Source organism: Equus asinus, chromosome 13 (genome assembly GCF_041296235.1).
Source record: "Equus asinus isolate D_3611 breed Donkey chromosome 13, EquAss-T2T_v2, whole genome shotgun sequence".
NCBI lineage: Eukaryota > Metazoa > Chordata > Mammalia > Perissodactyla > Equidae > Equus > Equus asinus.
In genome coordinates this window covers 15,977,944-16,005,322 of record NC_091802.1, presented here as the reverse complement: position 1 = coordinate 16,005,322, position 27,379 = coordinate 15,977,944, and the positions used below count along the sequence as shown (strand labels likewise).

The 27,379-nt window shown below is 51.6% G+C and overlaps 1 protein-coding gene across 19 annotated transcripts in view; it reads left to right on the top strand.

Moving 5' to 3' along the window:
- Nucleotides 1-27,379, top strand: part of RAP1GAP2 (RAP1 GTPase activating protein 2) — a 210,790-nt gene that overhangs the window by 103,012 nt on the left and 80,399 nt on the right. For all 19 annotated transcript variants that reach the window (XR_011493635.1, XM_070482583.1, XM_070482581.1 and 16 more), the window contains one exon: nt 7,562-7,646. Coding sequence is in view for 18 of the 19 variants with exons in the window: in XM_070482583.1 (XP_070338684.1) it covers nt 7,562-7,646 (85 nt within the window). In the remaining variant the exon portion in view is untranslated. The remainder of the gene's footprint in view (nt 1-7,561; nt 7,647-27,379) is intronic.

Genomic DNA, 27,379 nt, shown 5'->3' with positions numbered 1-27,379 from the left:
GGGGCCGTGGCTGGATCTCCATGCTGGTTTGCCCTGTCGTGTCCTGCTCCTCTTGGCTCCTGTGGTTTCTCCTGCCCGTGGCCTAGTTTAGGGATTCAGGGTTCTCCTGGGAAGTGCCATCCTTACCCAAGCCACCAGAGAGAAGCTAGCATGTCCTTCGAGGCTGCAGGCACCTAGAATCCCCCAGGCCGCCTTGTGGTCTTGCATGCAGCCACATCTCACGGCCAAGGGTGTGGCCTGTGGCAGAGTCGCACCTGGTACACCTCCAGGGCAGCCCTGGCCTCTGCCATCAGTTCATCCCTTAAGGGGGGTGTGTAGACCCCTGAGAGCCCCTCCTCCACTTTCCCCTCATGCAGGGCCCTGGTACTCATGCTTTATAAATGTTGGTCCATAAACCACCTGTGCTTCCTGATGCTTCTCCCCGAGACGTGCCCTGCTCACCTCCTGCTGTGCTGAGGTGATTTGGGATCTGTGCCTCTTCTCTGGAGAACAGGAGAGAGGCTTGCTGTGGGGTTTGGGCAACTCCCTCTGCCTCTCTGGGCCTTGGCGTCCTTGTCTGTGTGAGTAGGCTGTTGGATGGCGTCTAGTGGTTTCTCCCAGGGCTGCTGGTCTCTGTCCGTGAACTCTGGGATTGGGTGGGCATGGTGGGGGTGAGGGTTGCTGTTTTGCATTCCCTGGGGAATTTTGAATCATTAAAGGTCCAGAGTTGACTCTCTGGGATCCTCTTAGAGTATGCACGGGGATGGGATGTGACACCAAAGTCAACCCTGCCAGGTGCTATCAGGTGACCAACACCTACTCCTTCCCAAGCGGCTCTCCAGGGTGTTGGGATTCCCTCCCTTCACCTGTCAGAGCCTCTCATTCCTGAATCCTGTGCCCCCCTTCCCTCCTTCCACCCCCACTGCCAGCTCTCCTGGTCTCGTGTCCTTCCACTTCCACATCGGCCCCAACACTGGAGGGACATTAATGCCCTCCCTTCCATGTCTGTCCCCTGGGGGTTTGGAATCAAGCCATGTGCACGTACCCAGGACCTGGTGGCTCACATGCAGCAACTGGGCTCTCCTGTCCCTGCGTCCAGGCTTACAGTCCAAAGTATGTGGGCACGCGAGTTCCCCCAGATTGAGGACATCCCTGCCTCCCTTCTGCCCTCCTACTGGCTTTCTGCCTTGGCCCCCCACCATGCCCGCTCCCTCCAGTTCATTTGACTGCAGCTTTGGCAACAATGACGACCAGGTACTGTGTTTTTGTGGGGTACCAGGCACTGTGCTAAGTGCTATACAGGGTCTGTTCAAACCACCCAGGGAGGTGAGCATTATTATACCGTTTTACAGACGAGGAGGCTGAGGCTTGGGGAGGTGAGGTAGCCCAACCAGGGTCACATAGCTGACCAGGGTGGTGCTGGAATTCAAATCCAGGCCTGTTGGACCATAAAGCCAGTGCTTTTGATCCTCTGTACTCACTGCCCACCCACCTCCCTTGAGGCTGGAGCCTGGCCCTCTTTCCAGCCTGCAGCCAGGCTGGCCTGCCATGTGTGGACGGAACTTTTCGAATGTTGTTTCCCAGCCACAGGGATGCCCCAACTCTGCTGGCTGCTAGAATGAGGGCTCTGTGATTGCGCTGCCGGCCTTGGGTCTCTGTAGACAGCAAGACGGACTCCTCTGGGCATGGGTGGAACTTCAGCCCCCACCCAGCCTGGTCCCTGCCAGATCCTCCCCTGGCCTGGCTTGCCCAGTGACCACACATTCTCTGCCAACGTGAAAACTGTCTAAGACTCTAGTCACATTGAGGAGTTGAGCATAATTTTCCAAGTCCTGTGCGGGGAACAGGAGATGAGTGTTAGCTTGCCCCCTCTGCAGAAGGGAAGCCAGAGGTATGAAGACTCTGAGGGTCCAGCTTGTCAGGGATGGGGCCAGCTAGAGCTACTCCTGGCCGCTAGTGCCCTCTTTCTCACATCGTGTCTGCTATTGATGGTGATTTCTCTTGAAGATTTTTATTTTACCTTATATTTTGTTTCATTATGTTGTTTTCTATCATTTATGGTCTAGTTGGTTACATAGGATGTGAAAATGTGAAAAGTTGGAACTCTAAAAATCTCTCCAAATGAATGATTGTGCTGTAAGTACTTAAGAGTGTTGGGAGGGGGTAAGAAAGGGGTTGCTTTCTTTTTTTTAATTTTTAAGCTTAGTTATTTCTTTTTATTGTGAGATAATTGACACATACAGTGTTGTTTTCAGCAGCTGCAAGTGATAAGGAAACCCTACTCAGCATCTTAAGCACGGCCATAAGGCGAGAACTTGCACACAGCCTGGGCCCTGGGGCCACCAAAAGGCACCCAGAGAAGAAATTAAGCAGCAGGAATGACAGCTCTGGGGCCCTTTCAGCCTCTTCTTTCTTGTTCCTTTTAAACAATTGAGAGAGAATTTATATACTGTAAAATTCACCCTTTTAAAGTATATAAATCAGTTGTTTTTAGGATATTCACAAAGTTGTGCACATCACCACCATGTAGTTCCACAACAATTTTTATCACATCCGAAAGAAACTCTGTACCCATTAGCAGTCACTCCCCACCCCCCTCTCCTCCCAGCCCCTGGAAACCATTAATCTACTTTCTATCTCTGTGTTTGCGTTTGCCTATTCTGGACATTTCATATGAGTGGAATCATACGATATGTGGCCTTTTGTGTCTGGCTTCTTTTACTTAGCTTGATGTTTTCGAGGTTTATCCATGTCGTGGCATATATCAGTACTCCATTTGTTTTTATGGCTGAATAATATTCCATGTGTGGATAGACCACACTTTGTTCATCCATTCATTGATTGATTGACACTTGGGTTGTTCCCACTTTTTGGCTGTTGTGAATAATGTTTCTCATTCCTTTCGGTTTGGTTGTCCTGAGAAGCTCTTTGCAGCGGCCAGCTGTCTGCATTTCCCTAGCTTGGCTATTTGGAAAGCAAGAGAAAGTAGAGCTGAGCGTGGTGGGCTGGCTGGGCAGCTGGTGTGGTGGGAGAAGCAGAAAATGGGCGTTTGAAGGTAGGGGAGAATACTCTGCCAGAGCGAGGCCTTAAACCTGGCCCCAGAGCCATCTGCTGATGGGGGGTATGTTTCCTGTTGTTGATTATTAACCGATGGTTATGGTCCTGAGAGTAGATCCCCGGGGCTAGAACTGGTGCTTATCTGAGATGCCAGAAATGTTTTCAAGGACATTTAAAGAGCCCTGAATCCTTGCTTCTCTCTCTCTACTTGGAGATCAGATCACCATTTTATAAATTATAACAATAATAAAGACGATTATAATAATAATAATGGTCTACATTTGTATAGGACTTTATGTTTTATTTCTCATCCATTATGTTTAATTCCTCAGAAAATTATCACCCCCATTTTTGCAGATGAAGGACCTGGGACTCACAGGGGCGAGGTGACTTAACCAGTGTCACACAGCAGGGTAGCAGTTAGAACCAAACTTGAACCCAGGGATCTCTTGATTCCTAATGTAGGGCACTTTCATAGAAATGGGTGAGGGATCATGGCTTCATTGACCTTAAGTGGGGCAGAGACATCTGAAGCTGTGGGTGCGGACCCTGGAGGCCTGGGTGCTGTGTGGGGGCCCTCCCCTGGGGGTCTGTCCAGTGCCCTGCGAACAGCCCCATCTGGGTAAATCACCCGCTCTGGTTTCTCAGCTTCCGCTCCAGGCTCTTTGGTCATTTTCTCCTGAGAGTTGCATTTGGCTAAAGCCGGTTAGGATGTCTCCTGGCCTCCCTGACCCCTCCCCGCTGCCCTGTGCTTCTGGGGAAAGAATCCCTGGCAGAGAAGCTCAGCGCCATGTGGTTCTGGGGCAGTCGGGATGCCAAGGGGGTGGCACCCTCAGGACCCCAGAGGCTGGAGGGAGCTCTCCTGATCTGCCCGTTCACTCCTGCTCTTGCCACCCTTCTCTTTTAGCTGAGTGTAGGATCTTCCTCCTCCCCTCCTCGGCCTTCTCTCCGTCCTCCTTTTCCCCTCCTCTGCCCCCATTACCAACCCCTCCTCTGTGGATCCCTATGTGGGTCTGGGACCCTGCGTCCTTAGAGCTGCATGTGAGCATTAGGCTGGGATGGCTGGAGGGGGAGTTTTTAATCTCAGGGCTATGACGCATGTCAAGAGCACTGTGGGTTTCCAGAAAGTTGTTTCAAAGAACAGTAAGGGTGCTACCTTTGCTAATAATTTATCTTTTGCTTAAAATGAATTAGAGCAGATTCAATGTTGTCCCTTGATGGGGTCACATTACTCCTCATGTTTGATATGTTTGAGCGAGCGCTGGAACTGCACCCAGCACTGTGCTTCTTACTTTGTCTTATCTCAGCACCAGCCAGTGGCTAGGCCGGGCCTGGCTGTCCTTGGGAGGGTGGCTCGTAAGCGAATGTCGTTGGTTGTGATGCTGGGACAGGACAAGGTTGAGACCCGTTGACCACAGTACGGGTGGTGAAGCTGAAGCAGGGATTTCATCCTTCTTGTTTTTGGTCCTCCAATTACAAAGTCAAGGCCAGAACCTGGGTCTGGGCAGTACGTTCATTTCCTAGGGCTGCCGTAACCAGGTGCCATAAACCAGGTGGCTTAAGACAACAGATGCTTATTGTCTCAGTCCTGGAGGCTAGAAGTCCAAGATCCAGGATCAGCAGGGCTGTGCTCCTTCTGAAGGCTCAGGGAAGAATCCTCTGGCCTCTTCTAGCTTCTGCAGTGGCCAGCAATCCTTGATGTTCATTCCTTGGCGTTCTAGCTGCGTCACTCCAATCTCTGCCTCCGTTGTCACATGGCTTTCTCCCTGTGTGTGTCTTCACATGGCCACCTTCTCCTCTCCTGAGGACACCAGGCATACTCAATTAAAGGGCCACCCTAATGACCTCATCATAATTTGATTATATCTGCAAAGACCCTATTTCCAAATAAAGTCACATTTATAGGTACTGGAGAGTAAGACTTCAACATATCTTGTTGGGGGACGTGATTTGACCCATAACAGGCAGTTAGCTCTTAAATAAGTACCTTTGGCTCCTAGGAGGGAGGGCTGGAGTCGAGAGGAGGGATGATGCAGTGTGGCCCTCCCTTTCCATAGGTGCCACTCCAAGCCATCTGTATACCAAGGCAGGGTAGATTCTAATTTGCGGCCAAGGCCTTGTGTGTGCTCTCGGTTTTGATCTTTTTGAGGCCAGCAGTCATGCCCTCTGCCCGTCCTGGCGTTTGCTCTGCAGTCTTAGACAGAGTGCTGGAGCTAGCATGAGGATGATAGCCACTGGTGCTCATTCCTGCTCCAGCACCTTCCAGGCTTCAAGCACCATTCAGGAAATTCTTCTGGCAGAAGATGCCCCGTGCTCCCACTTGATAGTCCTCACCACTCCCTGGAGACTGGTCCTGAGGGCTTATTCCTGTGTTCTGGGAAAACAGGCTGGTGCAGGGGAGCGGGCTCAGTCCAGGGAGGGTTGGGTACAGGGGCCCCTTGCCTCGAACTCAGGGACCTTGGACAATAATGACATCTGCTCTGGTCCCATGGGAGTGGACGTCTTGTGCCTTATGGAGAGAACAGGACAGCATGACTATGTGTATATGCGTCCCTTGACCTGCCAGCATTGCCTTCCTCTAGAGTTTTGTTCCTGGAGAGCCAGGGCAGCTATCAGTTAAGTTTGCCCACAAGCCAACTCCAGGGGCCTGGGCCAGAGGTCCTCAGTTAATCCACAGCAGTCCTATGGACTCTGGGTTGGGGGGCCTGCCCCCCCCCTCCCCTCCCTGCATGCTTTCCCCTACCAGGCTCCCAGCCCCTCTGGGGAGCTGCCCTCATCCTTCTTCACCTTGGGGGGCCCGAGGGTGGTGCTCCCCATCCTTGATCACCCTTCTTCCCTTCCCTTTCCCCCATCATCGCTCTCAGGGGTGCAGGCCCATTGAGGAGGAGCAGTGGATGCTTGGGAGAGTGCAGAGTGGTGGGAGGGGGTGAGCCTGTGCTAGGCTAAGTTCTCTCGGGTCCACAGGAAGATGAAGGCCAGAGCAGGCGGGCTGGACCCCACAATGGTAACCTCTGAGGCCATCAGTGGCAGGGGAGGTTGGTGGCTTTGGCTGAGAGGTAGAAGGAGCTGCAGTCGTTCCTTTGTGTGTGAAGGTGTGCATGCACACGCACACGTGCTGAGACTTGGTCCTTTGGTTCTTGCATGAGTCACGGTCTGGATCAGGAGGGAGAGGGCCCCTCCTCCAGCCATCAGAGTGGGACCAAGGTCCAGGAGAAAGAGGGAGGAAGGCAGATGGAGGAGCAGAAAGGGGAGACTGGCAGGATTGAAGTTAATGGGGTCATATGGATCCTCTGCTAAGCCAGATGTTCACGCGGCCTCCTTACGTGGCTATCTAGGGGACAGTGAGGCGTGGCTGGCTGCAGGGACAGGCTAGACAGGGCCTGCGGCACCTGGCATGGTTTTTCTTGGACTGGGCCTGCCTGGGCTGAGGGAGTCCGGGACAGGACGATGTCTGGGCCTTAAGGCAAGGGCTTCTCTGGAAAGGTGGAGGGCTGGGCTCTCCTGGGAGGGTGGGCTTCTCTCATGAAGGAGGCTTGGCATTGAAGCTGTCACCCCCACTGGCAGGACATGAGCTGCAAAGAAGTAGAGAAGCATTCTCTTGAGGTGGCCGTGGGGATTCTCTGGTCATTTAAGTGGGACCAGGGGTCAGGCTGACTCTGGCTGCTTCAAGCTGGGGCTCTGGAGAAGGAGACAGTTGCAAAGCTGGGGCTTTGATGGCTCAGCCTGGTCTTCTTAGGCTCTTTGTACCATTATTCTTGCCTTCCCTCCTGTCCCAGGATAAAGGGACCAGAGTCCCTTGTCTGGGGACTCTCCCAGGTTCTGCCCAGCTGACCCTGTGGTGTAACCATTGCTCTGATGGCTTACCCCACCACAGACATTCTATCTGGTGATTGGACTGCAAACCAGCACCCCCTGGTCACCAGCAAGGGCCAGATGGAAAGTGGGGAGTGTGTGAGAACAGCGAACTTGTTGCAATCATGTTGTCATGGTGACACAACTCTGTTTATAGCTGTCTCTCCATGGTCCTAGCCCACATGGACTAAAATAAGTTTTACCTGCAGTTTACACAGCAGGCAGCCCCGTCCTCCCAAGGTCAGCTCTCTGGCCAGGGCATGTGTGCCCGTGCGTGTGTGTGCACGTGTTTGTATAGGGACACATGAGCCCCAGGGAGGATGAATCACACTCGTTTGCCCCTGTCCTCTTCTCCCAGCCCAGCCTCAGTCCTGTAGTTCTTTAGACTATTCTCAGCCTTCTGCGTGCATCAGAATCACCTGTATGGATTGTTCAAACACAGATTCACTGGAGAGTCTGGTGTGCACCTGAGAATGATGCTGCTGGTGCAGGGAGCACGCTTGGAGTAGCTCTGCTTTAGACTTCAGCACATCCCAGCAAAAAAATGTACCCCACTCTAGTTTCCCATAGTGTGTGAGACTGTGCTCTCAAGCCCAGCTGCTCTTACAGGAGAGAGGGGAAGGTGCAGGTGCGCCCTCACTCACCTCTTCTGTGTTCTGTGGCCTCCTCACAGGAAGCAGGAGCTGGCCAACAGCTCGGATGTGACGCTCCCAGACCGGCCGCTGTCCCCTCCTCTCACTGCACCTCCCACCATGAAGGTAAGAGGCTTAGAGTTGGTAAGCGGGGAGGGGCAATGGGTGGGGAAAGTCTCAAGGCCTTGCTATCACTGTCAGTTTGGCTCCAGGCCCAGCTGCTTCCATCCCAGTGGGCGCCATGGAGTGCCCTGACATCTCTGGAGGCAGCGTCCACTTAAGCTCACCAGCGCGGGAGGAACGTGTGACTGCGAAACTCAGAGGTGTCGGGGCAGTGAGGAAATAGACTGGGGCCAAATGGGGTTGGCAGCGTGCTTAGTAATTATCGAGAGGCCTTGTGGAGTTTGTTCTGGAACAAGGGGCCCAGGCAAGAGTAGGTGGGGAGACTTAGAATGCAGCTGGGTGCCTTAAGGGGCTACTGCCCAGAAGGGCTTCCTGGGGCTGGGGAAGAAGGGGTCCTGTGGGCTCGGACCCTCCTGGGACATGATGCCACTTGCATGCTGGTCTAACTGCCTCTGACTGGTCCTCCTGGGCTGTCCCTGTCATCGCAATTCCTGTAGGAGAGTTGCCCTGGACCTTCTGGGGGCCAGTAGTTATTTTCCTATTAGCATTTCATTCACAAGTCTCTTTCTGGGAGACCACATCCCAGGACCTCAGGCCTAGGCCTGTCTCATCCCTGGAAAGGAACTGAGGGGTCAGCACCTTCCCCCCACCATGCCCTTCCCCATTCACCCTTCAGACCCTTTCTGGCACGATGGCCATACACGCCTGAGCTGGCTCTCAGGAAGGACAGACTTTGGTTCAGTCAATGTCCCTGCTTAGGCAGCAATGCACCCCTCTCCCTCCCTCCTTTCCTCAGTTTTGCTGGGTGAGGACTGAGCTCTGAAGAAGTCACCTGCCTCCTGAGTCATCGGAAGGGACATCTAGGCTAGTCCCCATCTCTGACCTTGGCCTCTGCTATGAGGTGACTCACAAGGAAATAATTAGGGCTCTTCCCTGTTGCTCTCTTTTGCACCTCCTCTTCCCTGACCTAATCTGTTGCAAAGTGACACCCACAAAGGAAGGAGATAAAAGCCGTCTTCCCATTATTGTCCCATATTGAATGTCCCCTGTGCAGAGAGCTGTGTGGTATGCACTGACGGGGAAGATCACAGAATGGCGGCCAGAGCCTGCCTGGTTGGATTAGGAGTTCAGGAGTGGGCGGGGTGCAGGGCACACTGAGGACAGCTCTGCTCTCCTCCTGGTGGGGTACTTGGGGGCACTGAAAGCCATACCGCCTTCATCAGCCTAGTCACAGTACTGGCATCTGAACCAGGTGCTGGGGTGGCTTGTTTGCCTGGGGTAATGCTGAGAAGCATGTCACCATTCTGAGTTTCAGCCCCTTAGTCTGCAGAGTTGGGTGTGGGATGCTTGTCTTTATGCTCATGGATGGCGGGAGTTTGCAGGAGAGCTCAGAAAGTCTCCTAGGAGGAGTCACTGAGTTCTCTTGGCAGACTTTACTTGCATGCTCATTTAATTCATTCAATAGCCTGTTTTTATTTGAAGGTTGTATTGGTCAAGACCTTGGTTGCAAGTGATGGAAACATAACTCACTTTGGCATAAGCATAAAAGGGAATTTGTTACCTTTGTAATGGCAAGTATTGACTCCAAGCATGGCTGCATCCATGAAATTGGTCGCTTTTCATCTCTCTTCTGTATTGGTTTCATTCTTGGTCAAGCTCTGTCTCTGTGGTGGCAGGATGCTGACAGTAGCTCCTACCTGCTAAGTAACTCCAGTGGAAGGAAGGGTATCTCTTCCTCCGTAGTTTTAACAAAGGTCCCAGGGAGGAGGCAGATTAGCCTGGCTTAGGTCACATGTCTTCTCTGAACCAATCATTGTGACCAGAGATGCGGAAGGCTCTCATTGGCCAGACCTGGGTCTCATGTCCACTGCCTAAAGGTAACAACTGAGAGGGAGAGGGGTGGCTTCTCAAAGGAAAATTGAGGTGCTACTCTGAGAAGAAGGGGAAATGGATGCAGGGTAGGCAAGGCCAACAGCTTTCTACTACAAGTGCTGACCATGTGCCAGGCCCAGTGCTGAGTGCGGGGGACCTGGGTACTGACCAAGACATTATGGTTCCTCTTCTCCTGGAGCTTATAGTCTAGCTTGGGAGACAAAAGTTGGAAAAATAATTTCAAGAATGAGAGATAGACAAGTAGGTGTGATGAATGTTCCAAAGGAGCACGGCATAGCTTGGGGACAACGTAAGGTGTGTGTGGGGGAGTCTAATCTAATCCTGGTGAGGGTCGGGTGGGGCATCTTTGAGGAAATGAGGTTTAAGCTGAACACTGAGAGTTGAACACTTAGGCAAAGGTGCAGTCAGGGTGGAGGAGAGTCTTCTAGATGTTTGCTACTCAAAGTGAGGCCAAGGGACCAGCAACACTTGCATCATTTGGGAGCTCCTTAGAGCTCAGGCCCCACTCTAGCCTACTGCATCAGAATCTGCATTTTACCAACATTCCCAAGTGATTCGTTCCCATGTTAGAGCTCGAGACTAGGCTCCCTAAATGGCCTGAGGCAGGAGAGAGGAGGTTGCTCTGGGGGAACCGGAAGAAGACCAGAGTGGCCGGAGCATCCACAGTTCTGCACAAAGAGGCAGACCCTTGGAAGTTTGGTTAAAGATTTTGAGCTTTATCCTAACTGAGGGCATTGAAGTCATTGAAGATGTTAGAGGAGTAAGACGATGGGACTTTTGAAGAATCACCCTGGCTGTTGTGTGGAGAATGTGTAGGAGGGAGCAGAGTGGAAAGTGGGAGAGGATTTGGGAGTCCACTGGGGAGAGCATGGTGGCCTAAATCCAAGGGGCCTGTGAGGTCATTGGGAAGTAGTCAGAGCTCAGATTTCGTAAGAGGTAGATTGACGAGATGTGAGCATTTGGGGAGGGGTAGGAGGCAAGAATGGCTACAGGTTTGGAGCAACTGGCTAAGTGTCGCAGCCATTCTCTGAGATGGAGTGACCCCAGAGGAAGGACGAGGGCTTAAGTTCTGTGTGTGGAGCTGGCCATGCCTGCGACACGAATGGGGATGTCAGTGAGCAGCTGAGTATTTGGGGGCCAGGCTCAGAAGAAGGGTCCATACTGGAGGTAAAAATCCGGAGCCATTTTCATAGAGATAGGAATTGAAGCCTGGGGCAGGGGCGGTGAGCTCTCCAGGGCGAGGGTGGAGTGAGAAGAGAGATTCCCGGGACGGCACCCTTGAGGGACTCCCCCAGGTAAAGGCCTGTGTGGAGAGGGCAGGAGACACGGTGGGAGGAGCGTTTCACCAAGGAGGGACGAGCAGCTGTGTCAGCGGCCGCAGAGAGGCCAAGCACGAGGTGGAGCACACAGTGTCCTCTGGGTTTAGTGGCCTGGTGGCTGCTGCTGATGTAACTGAACAGTTCTGGGGAGGGATGAGGGTGGATAGCAGACGGGGTTGTGCAAGGAGTGAGTAGAGATGGTGCGAGAGTCAGAGGGTGTCGATGATGCTTGTGAGTTGGGGAGACTTGAGTATATAGAAGTGCTGAGAGGAAGGGGCCAGGAGGGTAGAGGGACATGGAGGAGAGGGGGGCTCATCAGGAATCTGGAGCACAAGTAGGGGATTATTAGTTAACGCATTGCTTCATGCAAAAAATTATTTATGAACATCTGCTGGGTGCCTGACCCTACTCTGCTCTGGCAAGCACAGGGCCTAGTGGGCTGTCAAGGGGTAAGGCTGGCCTGAGGGGATCCCAGACAGGCTCAGAGCAGAGCAGCAACCTGCAGGGAAATCTTAGTGACCCACAGTCGGAAGACAGGCCCACCCCCGATTGCACTGTCCTTCTTCTCTTTGAACTCAGCACAGGAATTTCCCAGCCTGTGACTTTACTCTCCACAGCCCCAAGGCCGAAGTCAGAGCTGGGAACTCAGAGGAAGATGCGAGGGGTCGCCCTGGGGGCTCACACTAGGTTGGGACTCCCTTCTGTGGTTGGCATTGGAGGTCAGTGTGTGCATATCTGGACTTAGGGGTCTCTTTGCAACTGTCATTTGGGTTTATTCTGTGCCTAAGCCTTAGCCAGTGGCCATGGTTAGGAGGCTGTGTGTGGCTAGGACATTTTCTTTCTTTTGTGCAAAGCCAACTGACCCATATGGGACTTAAAGCCAGATCTGCAGTTACCTCACTCTAGCCTGCTTACCACAGAGGGAGCGTCCCTTTTGCGACTGCACTCATCAAGTTATGCTGCTGGTCGTCAGATGCTTCACTGCATTGAGTTCCTTGAGGGCAGTGCCTGTGTCTTGTTCTGTGGTCCCCAGTCCTGGCCTGGGTGGGTGACTGGCAGGTGTCCGTGGAATGTACGGGTGTGTACGGGAGTCCAGGTCGGGGGAGATGGCACTTGATCTTCTACTCTTGAGTCTTGCTTCAATCTTATTTCCCAGCAGAACCTTGATCTCCAGGTACTAAATGAAGCCCGTAGATATGAGTCTTCAAGATGTGACTGAAGCCCCCTCTTCCCCATCAGTCTCACGTGGTGTCACCTGCGCAGACCTGGGCTCCCCCGTGTGCTATCCTCTCCAGGGTGGCATCAGGCCTCTGCAGTGCTGACATCTCCCGGGTTCCCCAGGTTGTTATTGCACAGTGACATCTGCGATGCCCGAGGTGGAGGCTAGACTCTCTCCAGGGTCTCTGTTCCTGGGGTTCCTGCAGACTCCCTGCCGAGCATCTGGGCAGTAGGGGAGGGTCTCACCAGGTTCCCTGAGCAGTGCAGGCTTGGGGCAGGGGTGGTGCAGATACTCCTTTGATATTGATTAGCTTGAGAGTCACAGAATGTCAGGGGTGGACCATCCATTTCCTTTATAGGCAAATTGGATGGGAAATGACTCACCCAACGTCCCACTAAAGATAGTTGCATGCCTCCTATTGTTGGCAGAGTAAGTTAAATTCTAAGACCCAAACCAGTTTTAGTAAGGTGCTCCTCTCATCCCACCCCACACAGCCTGGGACAGCCCCTCTAGCTGCTTCTCACACTGGGAAGGGACTGCAGGGGGAGTAGCTGCCCTCCAGCTGAGGATCCCCCCAAGCCCCACCCTACTGGCATGCCTGCTGCAACTGGTCTTTACTCACCCTCCCCCACCTCTTTGCTGTTTGTGTTTTTCAAGGTTTTTTTTTTTTTTTTCTTTTTTTTTTGCTAATATGAAACTGAGAAAAAGCACCCAGAGATGCTGAGCAGATGGGCTGAATGAGAGCCCAGTTCCCAGCCAGAACTCAAACTGTGGATGGCGCGGGGTGGGCTGGGAGAGGGGTTTGGGGCTGTCTTCCTGGGAATGCTGTGGATTGTTTCCAGACCCACATTTTTTAAGATCTGGCTTTCATGTCCAAATGGATCAACAGGCATCAGGGAGGGCCGACAGTGTGCCCAGCATTGTGCTGGGCCCCTTGGGGTCAAACCGAGGCTGCAGTCCTGGCCCCTCAGAGAACCTGCTGTCTACAGGGGGCCTTAACTGAGCAGAAGAAACCATATGGCTCAGCATGTGACAAGCTCCAGTGTGTCATGTGGCTTCCCAGTGGGGTGGGGAGGAGTGAGGACAGCTTTGTGGGGAGGCAGGGTGGAGGAGTGAGGGGGCCCTAATGGCAAGCACAGGGGTTGGGCAAAGCCCCGGGGCCTGAGGCCACAACATTTCTGGGCTTCATCAAGTGAAGGGCTCAGGGTTGGCCCTCCCGATTCCCTCCCAGCTCACAGTAAGTGCACAGGGTGTTATGTTGAAGGTGACGATACTAGGACTTGATGTGACCTTCATCTGAACTGTCACACTCACCTCTGGAGCCCCACAAGGCCTGAACCGGCCGGGTCAGCTGGGAGGTGACCCTTACTCAGCCTTCTCCACCCTTCCTTGTGCAAGTCTGAGGGCAGGCCCCCTCCGACCTTCTCCTTTCCAGAAGAAGATAATGGAGGCCTGGGGTTAAGCAGAAAGTTCTACTTTGCCCCTTTGGTACTTTGCCCTCCATGACTCACTAATGGCCCCAAAACCCTCAGACGTAGGTCAGGGGGGTGTGGAAGTCTCCAGACGCTAGTGAAGAAAATGGTCAGGGGAGCCTTCTCCTCTGTACCCTCTTCATTCCCTTTGGGCAGAGCGGTGCCGGGTCTCCTCCTCCCACCCTCCTGGGCTCACCGGTTGCCCACCAGCCATTCCTTCTCCTTGGGGGTGGGCTGGAGCTTCTTTTCCAGCTGGTAGCACAGCCCCAGGTCTGCTGTCATCTCTTCACTTTGCCCCTGGTTCCTGCCACCTCTCTCTCTTCCCACGCTTGGCAGGGAGACTACTCCCCTCCATCAGGGTCAAGTGAGGGGGTGTCAGCTCCCCACAGATCTACCAATTTTGTGTGGACAAGGCTGAGGAGGGATTTGTGGGAAGGATGTTGGGAGCCTCCTTTGGTGGGGGCAGGAAGGGCTCAAGGACATCAGCAAAGAGGTTTGGTTTCCCCTCTTCAAGAAAGTCCTGGAGGGGGACATGAGGCTCAGCTGGTTCTCTTGTCACCGCTCTGTGGGTCCTGGGAGAGCCATCTCTGGTCTCCATATAGACCCTATTTATGTCACCTGTCCAGATGCGTCTCCTTGGGAGCCGCTTCCCAGGAGCTCCTTGATTTCATATAGGCCAGTGGACGGGGGAGCCCAAGGGCAGTGAGATGTGAGGAGGGGCTCCCCTGGATCTGCAGGGGTGGGGTGCACTTGGAGGCTTTAAGACCATGCGATATCTGCGTGTGTACCACCTGCGTGAATCTGCCCCTCAGGGGTGCATGTCTGCACATATGTATATTGTCCCTGATTTCGTTCGTGTTTTAAGGCCAGCTAGCTTACACTTCTCTCAAATCACTTCAGGTATAACCAGATTTTGAAAAATTTACATACATTGAAATGCATAAATCTTAACTGTATACTTTTATTAATGGATACATCCATGTGATGCATACTCTGATTCAGTTATAGGACGTTTCTTTCCCCCAAGAATTTTCTACTATGGCCCTTCCTAGTCAATCCCAACAGAAGAAGCAGAGGCACCCAGTGCTCTTGATTCTTTTCACTGTAAGTTAGTTGGCCTGTTCTAGAACTTAATTGAAAACGTATATGTAGCATGTACTCCTTTGTGTCCAGCTCGGCATAATGTCTGTGGGATTCGCCGCTGCTGTTGAGTGTGTTAGTAATTTCTTTGTTTTTATTGCCATTGTATGCATACACCGCAGTTTATTCATTCTCCTGTTGATGGACAATTGGGTTGTTTCCAGTTTGGGGCTGTGATGAATAGCCAAATGTGGCGAACATTCCAATATAAGTTTTATGGTGTTTTTTGTTTTTTATGAGACGTGTGTTTTCATTTCTCTTTGGTAAACATCTAAAGTAAAATGTCTGGGTCAAAGGGTAGGTGAATGTTTAACTTTATGTGAAACTGCCAAATCTTTTGCCAAATGGTTGTACCATTTTGCATTCTTACTGGCAATGTCATGAGAGTTCTGACTGCTCCACATCCTCACCAACATTTGCCATTGTCAGTCTATTTAATTTTAGCTACTTGAGTGGGCGCGTAGGGGTATTTCATTGTGGTTTTAATTTGCGTTTTTCTGATGACTAATGATGGCGGACACTTTTTCAAATGCTTGTTGACCATTCTTATAGTTCCTTTTGTCCCTCCTCCCTGTTTAAAATTGGTTTGTCTCCTTGTAGGCATTCTTTACATATTCTGGACAAAAGTTCATTTCTTTTCTTAACAGTGTCTTTGATGAGCAGAAGTTTTAATTTTGATGCTGTCTAATTTATGGATTTTTTTCATTTTATGTCTATAGCTTTCTGTGTCCTAGGATGTCTTTGCTTAATCCATATCATAAAGATTTTTTTCCATGTTTTCTTCTGGAAGCTTTGTGTTTTAACTATAGGTCTAAAATCTATCTCAATTTAATCTAATTGGGTGTGGATGATAGGGGGGTCTACGTCCATTTGTTCCCATGTGGATATCTGGTCGTTGAAAAGATTTTGAGTTGCTTTGGTGCCTTAGGCAAACCACTGTCCGTATAAGTGCACCCATGTATTTGTAAAGTTGTCTCTACAAGCCACAGTGTTCAGCTAGATCAGGGGCGGCATATAGGGGACACTTGTGCTATGCCTCCACCCTCCTGCCCCTATGGCAGATATTAGTAATTGATCACAGCTCTCTTTCCCATGAGTTTAGACGTGGTCTCAGCATCCTCTCACAAAGCACTGCAGGCAGCCACCGCCAGTCATTTGGAGTTGACATTTAAGATGAATTACTTCTGGCATCTCTGATTGAAATTGTTGGAAGAGGTTAAGTTATTTGCTCAAGGTCCTGCAGCTGGTGAGTGCAGAGCCAGGATGTGGACTCAGGGCTGTCTCTGTGACTTCGAAGCCTGTGCTGTCTTACCCACTACTCTAGATTGCTTTGCGTGAATCATTTGAGCACATTACTTCATTTCCCTGTCCTCCCTGACATTGTCCCTGATCTGTAGAATAGGGACACTGGCCCCTTGGAGTAATGAGGTAGTCTATGAAGTAGCTAGTAGAGTGCTTGACATGCAGGAGGTGTTCAATAATTGCTTGTGATAATAATGATGATAATTTTCTTTTTAAAGATTTTATTTTTCCTTTTTCTCCCAAAGCCCCGTGGTACATAGTTGTGGGTCCTTCTAGTTGTGGCATGTGGGATGCCGCCTCAGCATGGCTTGATGAGTGGTGCCGTGTCCGTACCCAGGACTTGAACTGGTGAAACCCTGGGCCACCAAAGCGGAGCACGTGAACTGAACCACTCGGCCACGGGGCTGGCCCCTGTTTTTTGATGATAATTTTGATGAGGAGGAGAATGATGATGATGATGTTGTGGTTCTTGCCCTTGAGAAACATAGTCAGGGCTTCCCTCTAGGGAACTGGGAGCTACCAGCACATGAGAATCCCTTGTCTGCTCCCACGTAGGCTTGAGCCACTGGTCTTCCAAGCTGGAGGCCCCAGAGGGGAGCCCGGCTTCCTAGAAATTGCCAACAGAGCCCAAGCCACAGGCCTTGGCCTAGGCATCCGGGCCATCTGGGCCTTGTTCCTTCTCTCCCTTGTGTGGAGGGAACAGGCCGGCTGGGCTTCCTGAATGCTTTCTCTGGGAACCCTCTTCCCCTCTTCTTTGATTCTCCAGCCTATCTTCCTTTCCTTCTGAGAGGCCACGTGGTCTCCCCCACTGGAGGCTAATCCACTTCCTTTGACCCAGACCCAGATCCCTTTGAGGTTCTTTCTCAAAAAGCTGAAGCAATATCAAGTAGTAGTTACAAACACAGTTTCTGGAGCCAGTCTTTTTGGGCTTAAGCTTTTATGAACTCCTAGCTGTGTAACTTCTCTGTGCCTCAGTTTCCTCACTTGTAGAATAGGGGTATGTGTGCCTGCCTCATATGGTTGTAATGGGGACTCATTGAGATCATGTATGTTTATCACTTGGAGCAGAGGCGCATAGCATGTGCTGCAGAAATGTTAGTGATTATTATTTCTCCAGAGAACAACAGTGCTTAGAGGGAAAGTCTGGAAGGAAGTATGCTGATTTCTCTGTCATTAATATAGTTTCTCCTCAGGACTCCCTGATTCCCTGCCCTGTCTGGTACCCACAGCTGAGGTGCCTCTCCACATCCAGTGAACAAAAATTGAAACTGCGTTTTGTGTGATTAGCCCCATCTGAGCCCTGCGTCTCAGCCCCCAAACCCTGCCTGTTTATGTGGATCACAATGAGAGTATTGGAAAAAGGCCAAAAACAAGGGTCCTGCCCAGCAAACTCAGACAGCCCTGGGGGAGGGTCTGCAGGGAGGAAGCATCCCTCTGGATCAGGTTCCCAACTCTTGTAGTCTTGCTGCCCTGAGGCAATCAGGAGTCACAGGTCCCCATGATGTTGGGTAGAACCTGCAAGGCCAGCATCCTCATAAAGGATTTTGGGATTGGACTGAGTAGAGACCTGGGTAATTCAGGGCTATAAAGAGTCCCAGGGTTGGCCATGGGATGCATTTTATGATCTGTTTGTCCCCATCAGGAGTTTCCTTTCTAATTCCTTTTGCCTGTGGCTAATATTAAAATGAGCCTATATTTCTAGACAGACACTGACCCCGTGGCCTGATAGAGCACTTGGCCTTCGGGACGTCTCCCTGGGGATGCTTCCTACGCTGCCTCAGCCCTAGTCATGCCACCTGCCTTTGAAGGACTCACTAGCCATCCTGGTCCTGCTTCTACAACATCCCTGCTTGTTTTGGGTCCTGACTCCCCTGATGGGTGTGTGGTGCAGAGCCCTGGTCCTGGCCCTGCGATTTAGTAAACAACTCTGTGACATTGTGCAGTTCAGGAACGTAGGAACCTCAGTTCCTTCGTTTGTATAACTGAGCCCACCCCGTAGGGTTGCCATAAGGATTACCGGAGGCAGTGGGTGGCTTCATATGAGGGCTTCCGAAAGCACCAGGCACGTACGGGTGTTATATATTGGTATGTAATGGATACTAGTGGTCATTATTGTGGGCAATGAGCTAAATGCCTGTGGGGTGGTTTCATTGATAATCCTATTCTTCTTCTCTTCCAGCTGCCTTAGACACTTCACCAAGGCCGGCTCAGGAGTGGGGTCCTGCCAGATTCTGTGCCCCACCTTCCACCCCCACCCCCATGCATGCGTTTCATTTATCTGACACTCAAGCCCAGTATGTCTGGTGCTTTGGGGGATAGTGGACGGTAGGTTCTGAGTTTGTTCCTGAAGGGATGTCACCCCCACAGTTCTGAGCCCCATTACATACCTACTGCGTGTGCCCCTCCTGTTGGCTTTTTTCCGCTGGACCTTCAGCCGATTCCCTGCTCTTGGCTGATGTGGAGGTGGAGTTTCGTTGCCTTGGAGCGTAGATTCATTTCCCGGGGCTGCTGTAACAAATTACTACAAACTTGGTGGCTTGAAGCAACAGACATTTATTCTCTTGCGGTTCTGGAGGTCAGAAGTCCAGAATCAGGCTGTCAGCAGGGCTGTCCTCCCTCCAAAGGCACCAGGGGAGGAGGATCCTTTCTTGCTTCTTCCAGCTTCTGGTGGCTCCAGGCATTCCCTTGGCTTAGGGCTGCGTGACTCCACTCTCTGCCTCTGTCTTCACGTGAGTTCTCTTCTCCCTGGGTGTCCCTGCTCTATGGGTCTCTAGTGAGGATACTCATCATTGGATTTAGGGTCCACCTGGGTAATCAGGATGATGTCATCTTGAGATCCTTAGCTTAATTCCATTGGCAAAGATCCTTTTTCTAAATCAGGTCACATTCACAGGTTCCTGGACATGGACTTAGCTTTTTGGGGGCTACTATTTAACCCACTATAGGGTGTGGGTTGCCCTCTCCTGGGAGCTCCTGATGGGAGCTTGGGGAGGCCCAGAAGCTCTGCCAGCACCTGCTCATCCTGTGTAGCTGGATGTCATTCAAGTGTGACTGCGGGAGGGTGTGTGTGTGATGGGGCAGGACGTTGCAGGGGCAGGGCTGGGAGGACCTGGCCTGGTGTAGCTCCAGCTCCATGTCCTGAGGGACAGGCCGTCTTCTTCCCGTCCTTGCTGCCACAGGGCCTGGTACGTAGGGGCCCCACAGTAGGTGCTTCATAAACACTTAGTGGTCAGTGCTTAATAAATACTCATGATAGATGATTATGATCTTCGTTGATTGATCCAGCCTTGAGAATGTGGCATTGAACAAAAAAGCCCAATATTTTCTTGGAGAATTTCCATAAGACTTTTTACAAGTAAACAGCAAAAAAATTTACTATTTTTAATAAAATGATATGTGCTCATTATAATAAATTTAAGCAATTGTGAAGTACAAAGGAAGTAAAAAAAAACACCCTAATAATAATCCTACCATCCAGACGTATTCATTCTTACCATTTGCTAAGTGCCCAGACATCTTGGCATCATAGACAGAGAGGCATAAATAAATGGGATTGCTCTGTTTGTGCTCCTTTGTAATAAAAAGAGTTAAATTCAATTTTACTTGCATTTAACCAGTGCAGAAAAAAATCAGGCAGCTCAGAAGGAATCCCTGAAGGTTAGGAAAATGTTTCCTCTCTATAAGAGGTATTAATTCCTGTAAGAGTCTCTAAAGATGAGATAAAAGATTTAAGAGAAACAACAACAAACCTTTGAGGGTGGAGACAATTTTTTTTTCTAAATTATTTCAACTTTATACATAGTGGTTGGCTCCCTGCTTTGAACTATGAGAACCAGCTGGTTTTGGAGGTGATGCCATCTGTGACCTCGGCCCCTCAGATGGTGTGACATACTCCTTTTCTGGGTAACTCTGTGCCCCTACCATGAGGCTAGGCTGGCAGATTCTGCATCTCCAGCCACGTGGAGGGAGAGTCCGGAGCCCCAGCTCATTTATAGGTGGAAATCAAGCTGAGCCCCTTGTGGGAGTGAATTGGGTTTATTAGCAAGTGACACAGGCTGAGCCGATTTGATTTGGCAGCAGGACCAAGAAGTTTCTGAAATGTCAGATGTTAATAGGATGGCTAGTTGGCTCTAAATGGGAGGCCAGAAGGGAGGGGTGGATGGCTGGGTGGTGTCATCTGCTGTGGAAGAGCGAAAGAGGAGGAATTGGGGAGAAAGGAAAAACGAGGTAGGGAGGGGAGAGGAGGGAAGGAGGGAAAGAAGGTGGAAAGACAGGAAGGGATGAGAAAGGTGAGGTGGAGGAGTTGGGTTTGCTTCATGGAGGATCACTCACTGGCAGGCCTGGGCCTAGTTTGTCCCCAGATATGCTTTGTTGGACCAATGTGATGTTAAAAAATTCATCTCACTTCCATTGGGAGGGATGTGCTCTCTCCAGCCCTCATGTCCTCCCTGGCTCCTAAAGGCATCTGGGTTTAAGACCTTTGCTGGATGCCCTGCTGCTGTTTCTAGAGCTCTCTGTTCCCAGGGGCTGGTCCTGGTGAGTGGTCCAGGCTCAGAGGAGACCAGAGTTGCATTTCACCCCAGAGGTATGGTGGGGATCAGGATGATTCTGAGAATCCATTGGATCCCTGCATGGCACCCTGGCCCACCTGCCCCTCGTGGTTGTCCAGGACAACATGTGAGTGTTCCTTTGGGGTGGTCATTCCATGGTCAGGAGAGCCGCGTTGTGGGAGACAGGAGGCGGTTGCTGTGGTTTATTTATCTTCGTCTCCTTATGCTTGGTGACTCTGTTGAACTGGGATGATATGATCTTTACTCTTTGAGAGTATGATGGCTGTGAGGAGGCAAAGCCCCAGAAACCACCTCTGAGAATGACTCAAGATGGGAAATGACCTCTACTGAGTAGTCTGGTGGAGGCAAGGTGGCCTGAGTTTGCACAAAAGGCACGAAATCCTTGAACAATGCTCTCTCTGTCACTTCCGCATGAGGGGATGGATCCTGGGGTCTAGAGTCCCCAGAGTGAGTCTCTCAAACACAGAATAGTGAAGCAGAAAGCAGGTCAGGAACCATGGTCAGGTCTGAGGAGCAGGAAGGTGGGTCTTCAAAGCCTCGGAGGGTCCAGTAAGTGTCAGGGCTGGGCCTTGTCACCTGGAGAGCAAGGCTGAGCTGGGGATCCAGTGCCTGGGGGTACCTGAGGTTATTGCTGGCAGCAGAGGTGGGAACCAGGAAGCCCAGGCCACCCGGGTCATTGGTCCAACCTGAGTCATTATGGACAGGCAGTGCCCCAAGTCCTGTGTGCATGGCATGGCCCTCTACCACCCCTGGTGGGCCCCCTTTCTCCTTGCTGCATGAGTCCTGGGCCTAGTGGAGGTCAGGAGTCCACAACTGGTTTCTTGAAGGTCAGCACAGAGCTTCAAGGCAGTTATGAAAATAAAGTTCACCCCGGCTTGTGTGTATGTGCCACAGAGCATTTTAGTTTTGAGGAGCAGGGAAAGGTGACTCCGTCAGAGGCATGGTGCTAGAGTGTCAGAGTTCTTCCCTCCACACAAAGTCTGACTGGGCCTGTACCTGTCAGGAGGTCTGTATTAACTTCTTATGGCTGCTAAAACAAATGACTACAAGCTTAGTCGCTTAAGACAACACAGATTTATCATCTTATAGCTCTGAAGGTGAGAAGTCTGAAGTGGATCTCACTGGGCCAAAATCAAGATGTCGACAGGGCTGCATCCCTTCTGGAGGTTCTAGGGAAGAATCCATTTCCTGGCCTTTTCCAACTTCTAGAAGGCCACCTGCATCCCTTGGCTTCTGGTCCCGTTCCTCCATCTTCAAAGGCAGCGACGTTGGGCCAGGTCCTTCTCATGCTGCCGTCTCTCCGGTTCTCTCTCTTCTGCCTCTTAATTATAAGGACCCTTTTGATTGCGTTGGGCCCACCAGGATAATCCAGGATCCTCGTCTCATCTCAGGGTTAGCTGATTAGCAACTTTAATTCCACCTGCAGCCTTTGCCAACATGTAATCTCACATATTCACAGATTCTGTATTAGGACAAGAGCACCTTTTGGAGGGGGGCGTTATTCAGCCTCTGACAAGGTCAGGCCACCTTCATGGTTCAGCAGGAGAGGCTGGGCTTTGTTAGACCTGGGCTCCTCATCTGTAAAATGGGGAATTTTTCCCACTTCTTAGCGGGAAATCCAGAGGCCCAGCACACAGTAGGTCTTCCTTCTGTGGGATTCCATGGTCCTGTGATTGATTCTCCACCTGCCTGATTTCTTGCTTTGTGAGCCCATGGCCGATTATATGACTTTGGATGTCCTCCCCCTGACCATGGGGTTTGAGGAGTAGGCACGATGCATATCCCGAAGCCTTCTGCAGAGAGAAGGAGGCCACACGTACTCACACTGTCATTCTAGAGCTGAGATGTGACCTTGATTTTGTTACTCTCAGTCAGCAACTTGCTGATCCCCCATCCAGGTGGAAAGATCACCCCTCATAAGGCAAAACGAAAAAAAAAAAACATACATGAGCTTCACCCAGTCCTGATTTGGAGTCGTCCAAACTTTTCTTGAAAGGAGGTGCTGTTACCTACCTCCAATCACACATTGTCATCTTCCTTCCATCTAACCTGGATCTTTCTTGCTGCAGGTTCAGCCTGCTGGCTCTCAGTTTATCTGGCAGAGAAACAGCATAGCTGCCCACCAGGTTGATAATGACACCTAATCCCGGTCACCTGCTTCTGTCCTGTTCTAACAGTGCCATCACTTCCATCCCCAGGACCACCCTCTGCTTCTTTCTGATAGAGTGGGCTGTCTGTCCTGCAGAGCCTGTGGGTCTGGGGTCATCCTGGGGTGAGGGAGGGAAGGCCCGTGGGAGGAGAGGGAGGCACTTCATTATGCTGGGACTAGCCGTGCTTAGATAATCTTCCCCAGGTGACCTGCCTGGCACGGAAAGTCCCCCTCCTGGTCCCCCAGGTCAGATAGCGTTGCCTGGCTACGGGGCAGCCAGCGAGGCTCTGGCAGGGAGAGTAAACAGGCACACATGTTTAAAATTCAGTATCACTGGACAGGCAAACACCCCAGCGGGGCCTCCCAGCTCACTGATAATCTCCAATTCTCCTTGCTCCGTGAGTGAGGGGGCTCTGCACTGAGACCCAGATGGTCTCTTCTAGGAATTGGCCATCAGCTGTTGTGAGGGACAGGAAGGACGTGGGCGAGTTACAGCCTCAGCCCCATGGGGACTATCACCCTGGTCACCTGGGCAAGACTCACAGGAGACCCTGTGGCTGACTTGGACTCCTCAGCTGGATGGGGCTTTCAGGGCAAGGGGCTCTGGGGTGACTCGTCCAGATTTTGCCATGGACTGCTGTGGTGGGGCGGGCCCCTGTGGAAGGTGTGCCCTGCACGGGGACCGAGCACAGGGGATGAGTGGGGGCTGAAAGCAGCAATCTTCTGGCCAGCTAGGTGTCCTCTGAGGGGCTGCATATGATCAGAGGAAGGGATGCCTTTTCCAGTTGGTCAACCTGGAGGGGTGTCCTTTTCTAATTCACACAAAGGCACTTCATAGCCTAGCTCAGTCCTGCTAAAGGGAAACTCATTAAGTTGGTTGAATCCCGAAGACCACATGTGGGATCCTGAACATTTGCCTTGTTCCCAGGCAGCCTCGTTGCCTCCTGCGGTGGAGGAGGGGGTCCTAGCAGCTGTGGGCAGACCCACTCCTTCTGTATGGGGTAGGAAAGTTGGCTGGCCTCCTCTTAGCAGGAGGTGCACAAAGGGCTGCTTGGGGCATCTCCAGGGGTACCTGATGAGGGAGACCCTGGGATGGTGTCCTAGAAAGGTCGTTCCTAGCAGGGATCATTTGACGGCAACATGGGTGGTCTAGAGCCAGCGAGGTGGCTGTTTTCCCTGCATGTGCTTTGTGCTTGCTCCTCTTCTGTCACTCAGTCTTCTTCCTCTCTCCCCACCCTTTAGCCTCCCTCCTTCTTTCCAGATCTCCTCACTCAAAGGCACAGCTTGGATGCCACCTCTCCTGTGAAGCCTTTCTTGACTCCACTAGCAGGAGTAAGTATTCCTTGCTCTCCTGCACAAGAACACCTCACACATGGAAGTGCCAGTGAAATCCCTTCATTCACTTTGCGAGTATTTACTGAACACCTGCCACAGGTTAGGGACTACTTTCAGCTTGTGGAGACAGCAGTGAACATGGCAGACACGATTCCTGCCCTCATGGAGCTTACCTGCCAGGGAGGGAGATGGACTGTAGGTGCGAAGTAGTCAGGTGATGGTGGCTTCTGATCCGTGCTCTGAAAGAGAGACGCACACATGGTGCTTGAGTGGTCAGCATTTCAAGAGTGCTCTTTGAGAATATTGGCGTCTGTTGGGGGAGAAACGGCTTTCCATGGGGGCTCAAGGAAGGCTTCTGGAGGAGGTCACATTTAAGCTGAGCCCTGAAGGATGGGAAGGAATGGCTGTGTGGAGAGCTGGGAGTGTATGTGGACAACAAAAGCAAAGGCCCCAAGGTGGGGAAGATGTGTACTTTTGAGGAACAGAGAGGAGGCCTGTGTGGCTAGAGTAGAGTGAACCAGAGGAGGTTGCAGACAAGCAGAACATGCCAGGCCTGTGGGCCTCGGGAACAGTTTGGATCCTAATCAGCAGACTGAGGTGATTTATATCTGGTTGCCGTGTGGAGAAGGGATTACAGATCAGCAACAGTGGAAGGAGGGAGACCAATATTACAAATGCACTTTCCTTCTTCAGGAGACATGACCTGTCCTGTGGGCCTGGGAGAGCAGGGTCATAATTTCACATCCTAGACATATGAAGACTATTGCTCTAGTCTGGGCAAAAAGTGGAGGGGGCTTGAACCTGGATTGGGGGGTTGGCGATGGAGATGGAGAGAAATGGATGGATCTGAGATATGTTGAGCAGGTTGAGACAACAGGGTGTACTGATGGATTGGATGTGGGAGGTGAGGGGAAAGGGAGGAATCTAGATGTCTGGTCATCCTACATGGGACCTGAGTAACGGGTGGGTTTTGGTCCCATTTTTTTGAGATGGAGAAGCCTAGGAAGGTTCAGAGAGGAAGATCAGGGCGTCTATTTTGGACACACTGAGTTTGAGATTCTCATGGGACTGTGAAGTGGAAAAATCAAATATGCATTTGGAGATGCTGATTTGAAGGTCCAAGGAGAAGTCAAGGTTGGAGCTAATTATTTGCGGAAATCAGCGTAGAGAGGTATTAAATCCAGGGAGATGGATGTAGCTTGGGAGGACAGTGGAGACAGAGATGAGAGGAGGGCCCAGGCTGAGCAGCCTTGAAGATCTTCCCAGAGGAGATCCTCCTCCCCTGGAGGAGCCTACAAGGAGGGCTGAGGGAAGCCCAGAGGAGGGAATGCTGCAAGGAAGAGGGAGTGGTGCTGAGAGAAGAAGCTGGCAAAAGTTCTTGGATTTGGCAACATGGAGATCATTAGTGACCTTGATAAGAGCAGCTTCAAGGGAGCTGTGGGGCCATATTGATCAGTTGATGGAGGCAGGAATACTGTCACTTAAGGTGTGCAGAATTCTACAGAGCTGACCAGTGTGGCCAAGCATAGGAAGACCAAGACTCCATCTGCTACAGCTGGAGGTGGGGTCTCCCATGTGCATGGCCAGGCTATCTTCTTGGTGGCAAAGAACCCATGACTGACTGCTCTGCCCTGCGAAGGCAGTGGTCTCCTTTCTCAATCTGGGCATGCTCTCCCAGGGCAGAACAGATCCAGGCTGCATGATGGTTCTAGGAGAGGATGGTCATGAGGGTGAGTGCCCAGCCTGAGCCCCGTGGGTTCAGCCAAAATCATGATGTACCTTCCATCTCCAGTGTACATATCGCGTCATTTAGGCGTGGGAGAGTAGGGTCATGATTTCACCTCCTGGTGGCCCTTTCAGACTGGTCACTCCCAGAGATCCAGTTTATCCTTCTCCCTGTACAGCTGTGTGGCCAAAGGAACTCCGAATTTAGTGAAAATGGGGCTATGCCCTGGGCTCAGGGCATATCACCTGCCCTTTGGGGAGCTGAAAGGGTCCTGGAACAGTGCTTCTCAGAGTGTAAGAGGCCAGAGCTCTTTTTGAATATGTCTGCTTTGCAATCACCTGTCTCGGTTCTATCCACCCAGCGCAGGGAGATGACTTGGAGCCCCAGCTTTGGGTCCAGACCTTCCATATGGCTCACCAGACCCCCTTGTGGCTGATACCATCAACCCCAGATGGTAGGCTGGGGGAGACTGAGGAGTGGTGACAAGCCACCAGCTGCCCGCTGAGTCCTCTGCCGACCTCGCCACTCAGGTGCCCCTGGAGACCTCCTTAGGGGGGAGCAGGCTTAAATGGGGGCTGCAGCAGCCTCCTCAGTCAGAATGAACTTCTGCTGTTGTGTCCCACGTTTCCAGCATGGCAGGCTCATCTGCTGTTCCAGTCCCACCCAGCCTTTGGCTTCAGAGCAAGGTCTGGAAGGTGGCATCAGCCCTCCGAGCCAGGTGCCCGCACTACATAAAACACATCCACTGGTTGTGCAAATCTCTTTTGATAGAAAAGGAATCGGATTGTGAGAAAGAGGCTGAGGTCTCTGACTTCATCCTCCTTCACTTGGTGCACCTCCTTTGTTGTCGGTCTGCTTTGGAGGGGAGCATTGGGCAGGCAAATTGCAAACAGCAACAGATGATAACTGTTTATAGCAGGAGGGCGTGTGCAGCTGGCTAATGGTCCTGCCTTGGGGGCCCATAAACCTCACCCAAGACTAGCCATGTGTGTTTGCGTGAGTGAGTGTTTATTGCGTGTGTGGGGTGAATGTGAATGTTGGGGTAACTCTTTGTTGTACTATCCGTGTATTTTGGGTGTCTGTTTGGGGGTGGGTGTTGTGGGACTCTGCATTGGTGTGAATGTATTTGCAGCCGAATGCTTCCTCCAGCCGGGACAGCTGGGTCTGGGATGGGCAGCCCAATGGCCCTGCCCCAAACCTTGTGAGGGTCTACATTTGCCCGTGTACCCCATTCATCATCCCCAGCTGGCAAAAGGGGGCAGGGGGATTGTGTTATTTGACATATGGTTTACGGGGAAGAGAGCTGTTAAGCGTCCAAGTCCCTATGGGGTTGTATATGTATAATTAGGCTGTTGGAGCTCAGAAACTGACTGTTAGAATCACTCGGGACCGAAGCATTTATTTAGGTAATCATTAACTAGAAGATGGGGAAGGAAGAGAACGTGCAATTTGCAGACGGCCCCTTCCTGCAGGTGAGCCTGAAATGATACTCCCAGCAGCCTTCCTCCCGCCATCTCCCTCTGGGGAGGGGAAGGCTGGGGTCCTTTAGGGGCTGGTGGGGCTGAGGTGGGATGACTTGGATGGCATCTCTCAGGCCCATCAGGAGCATG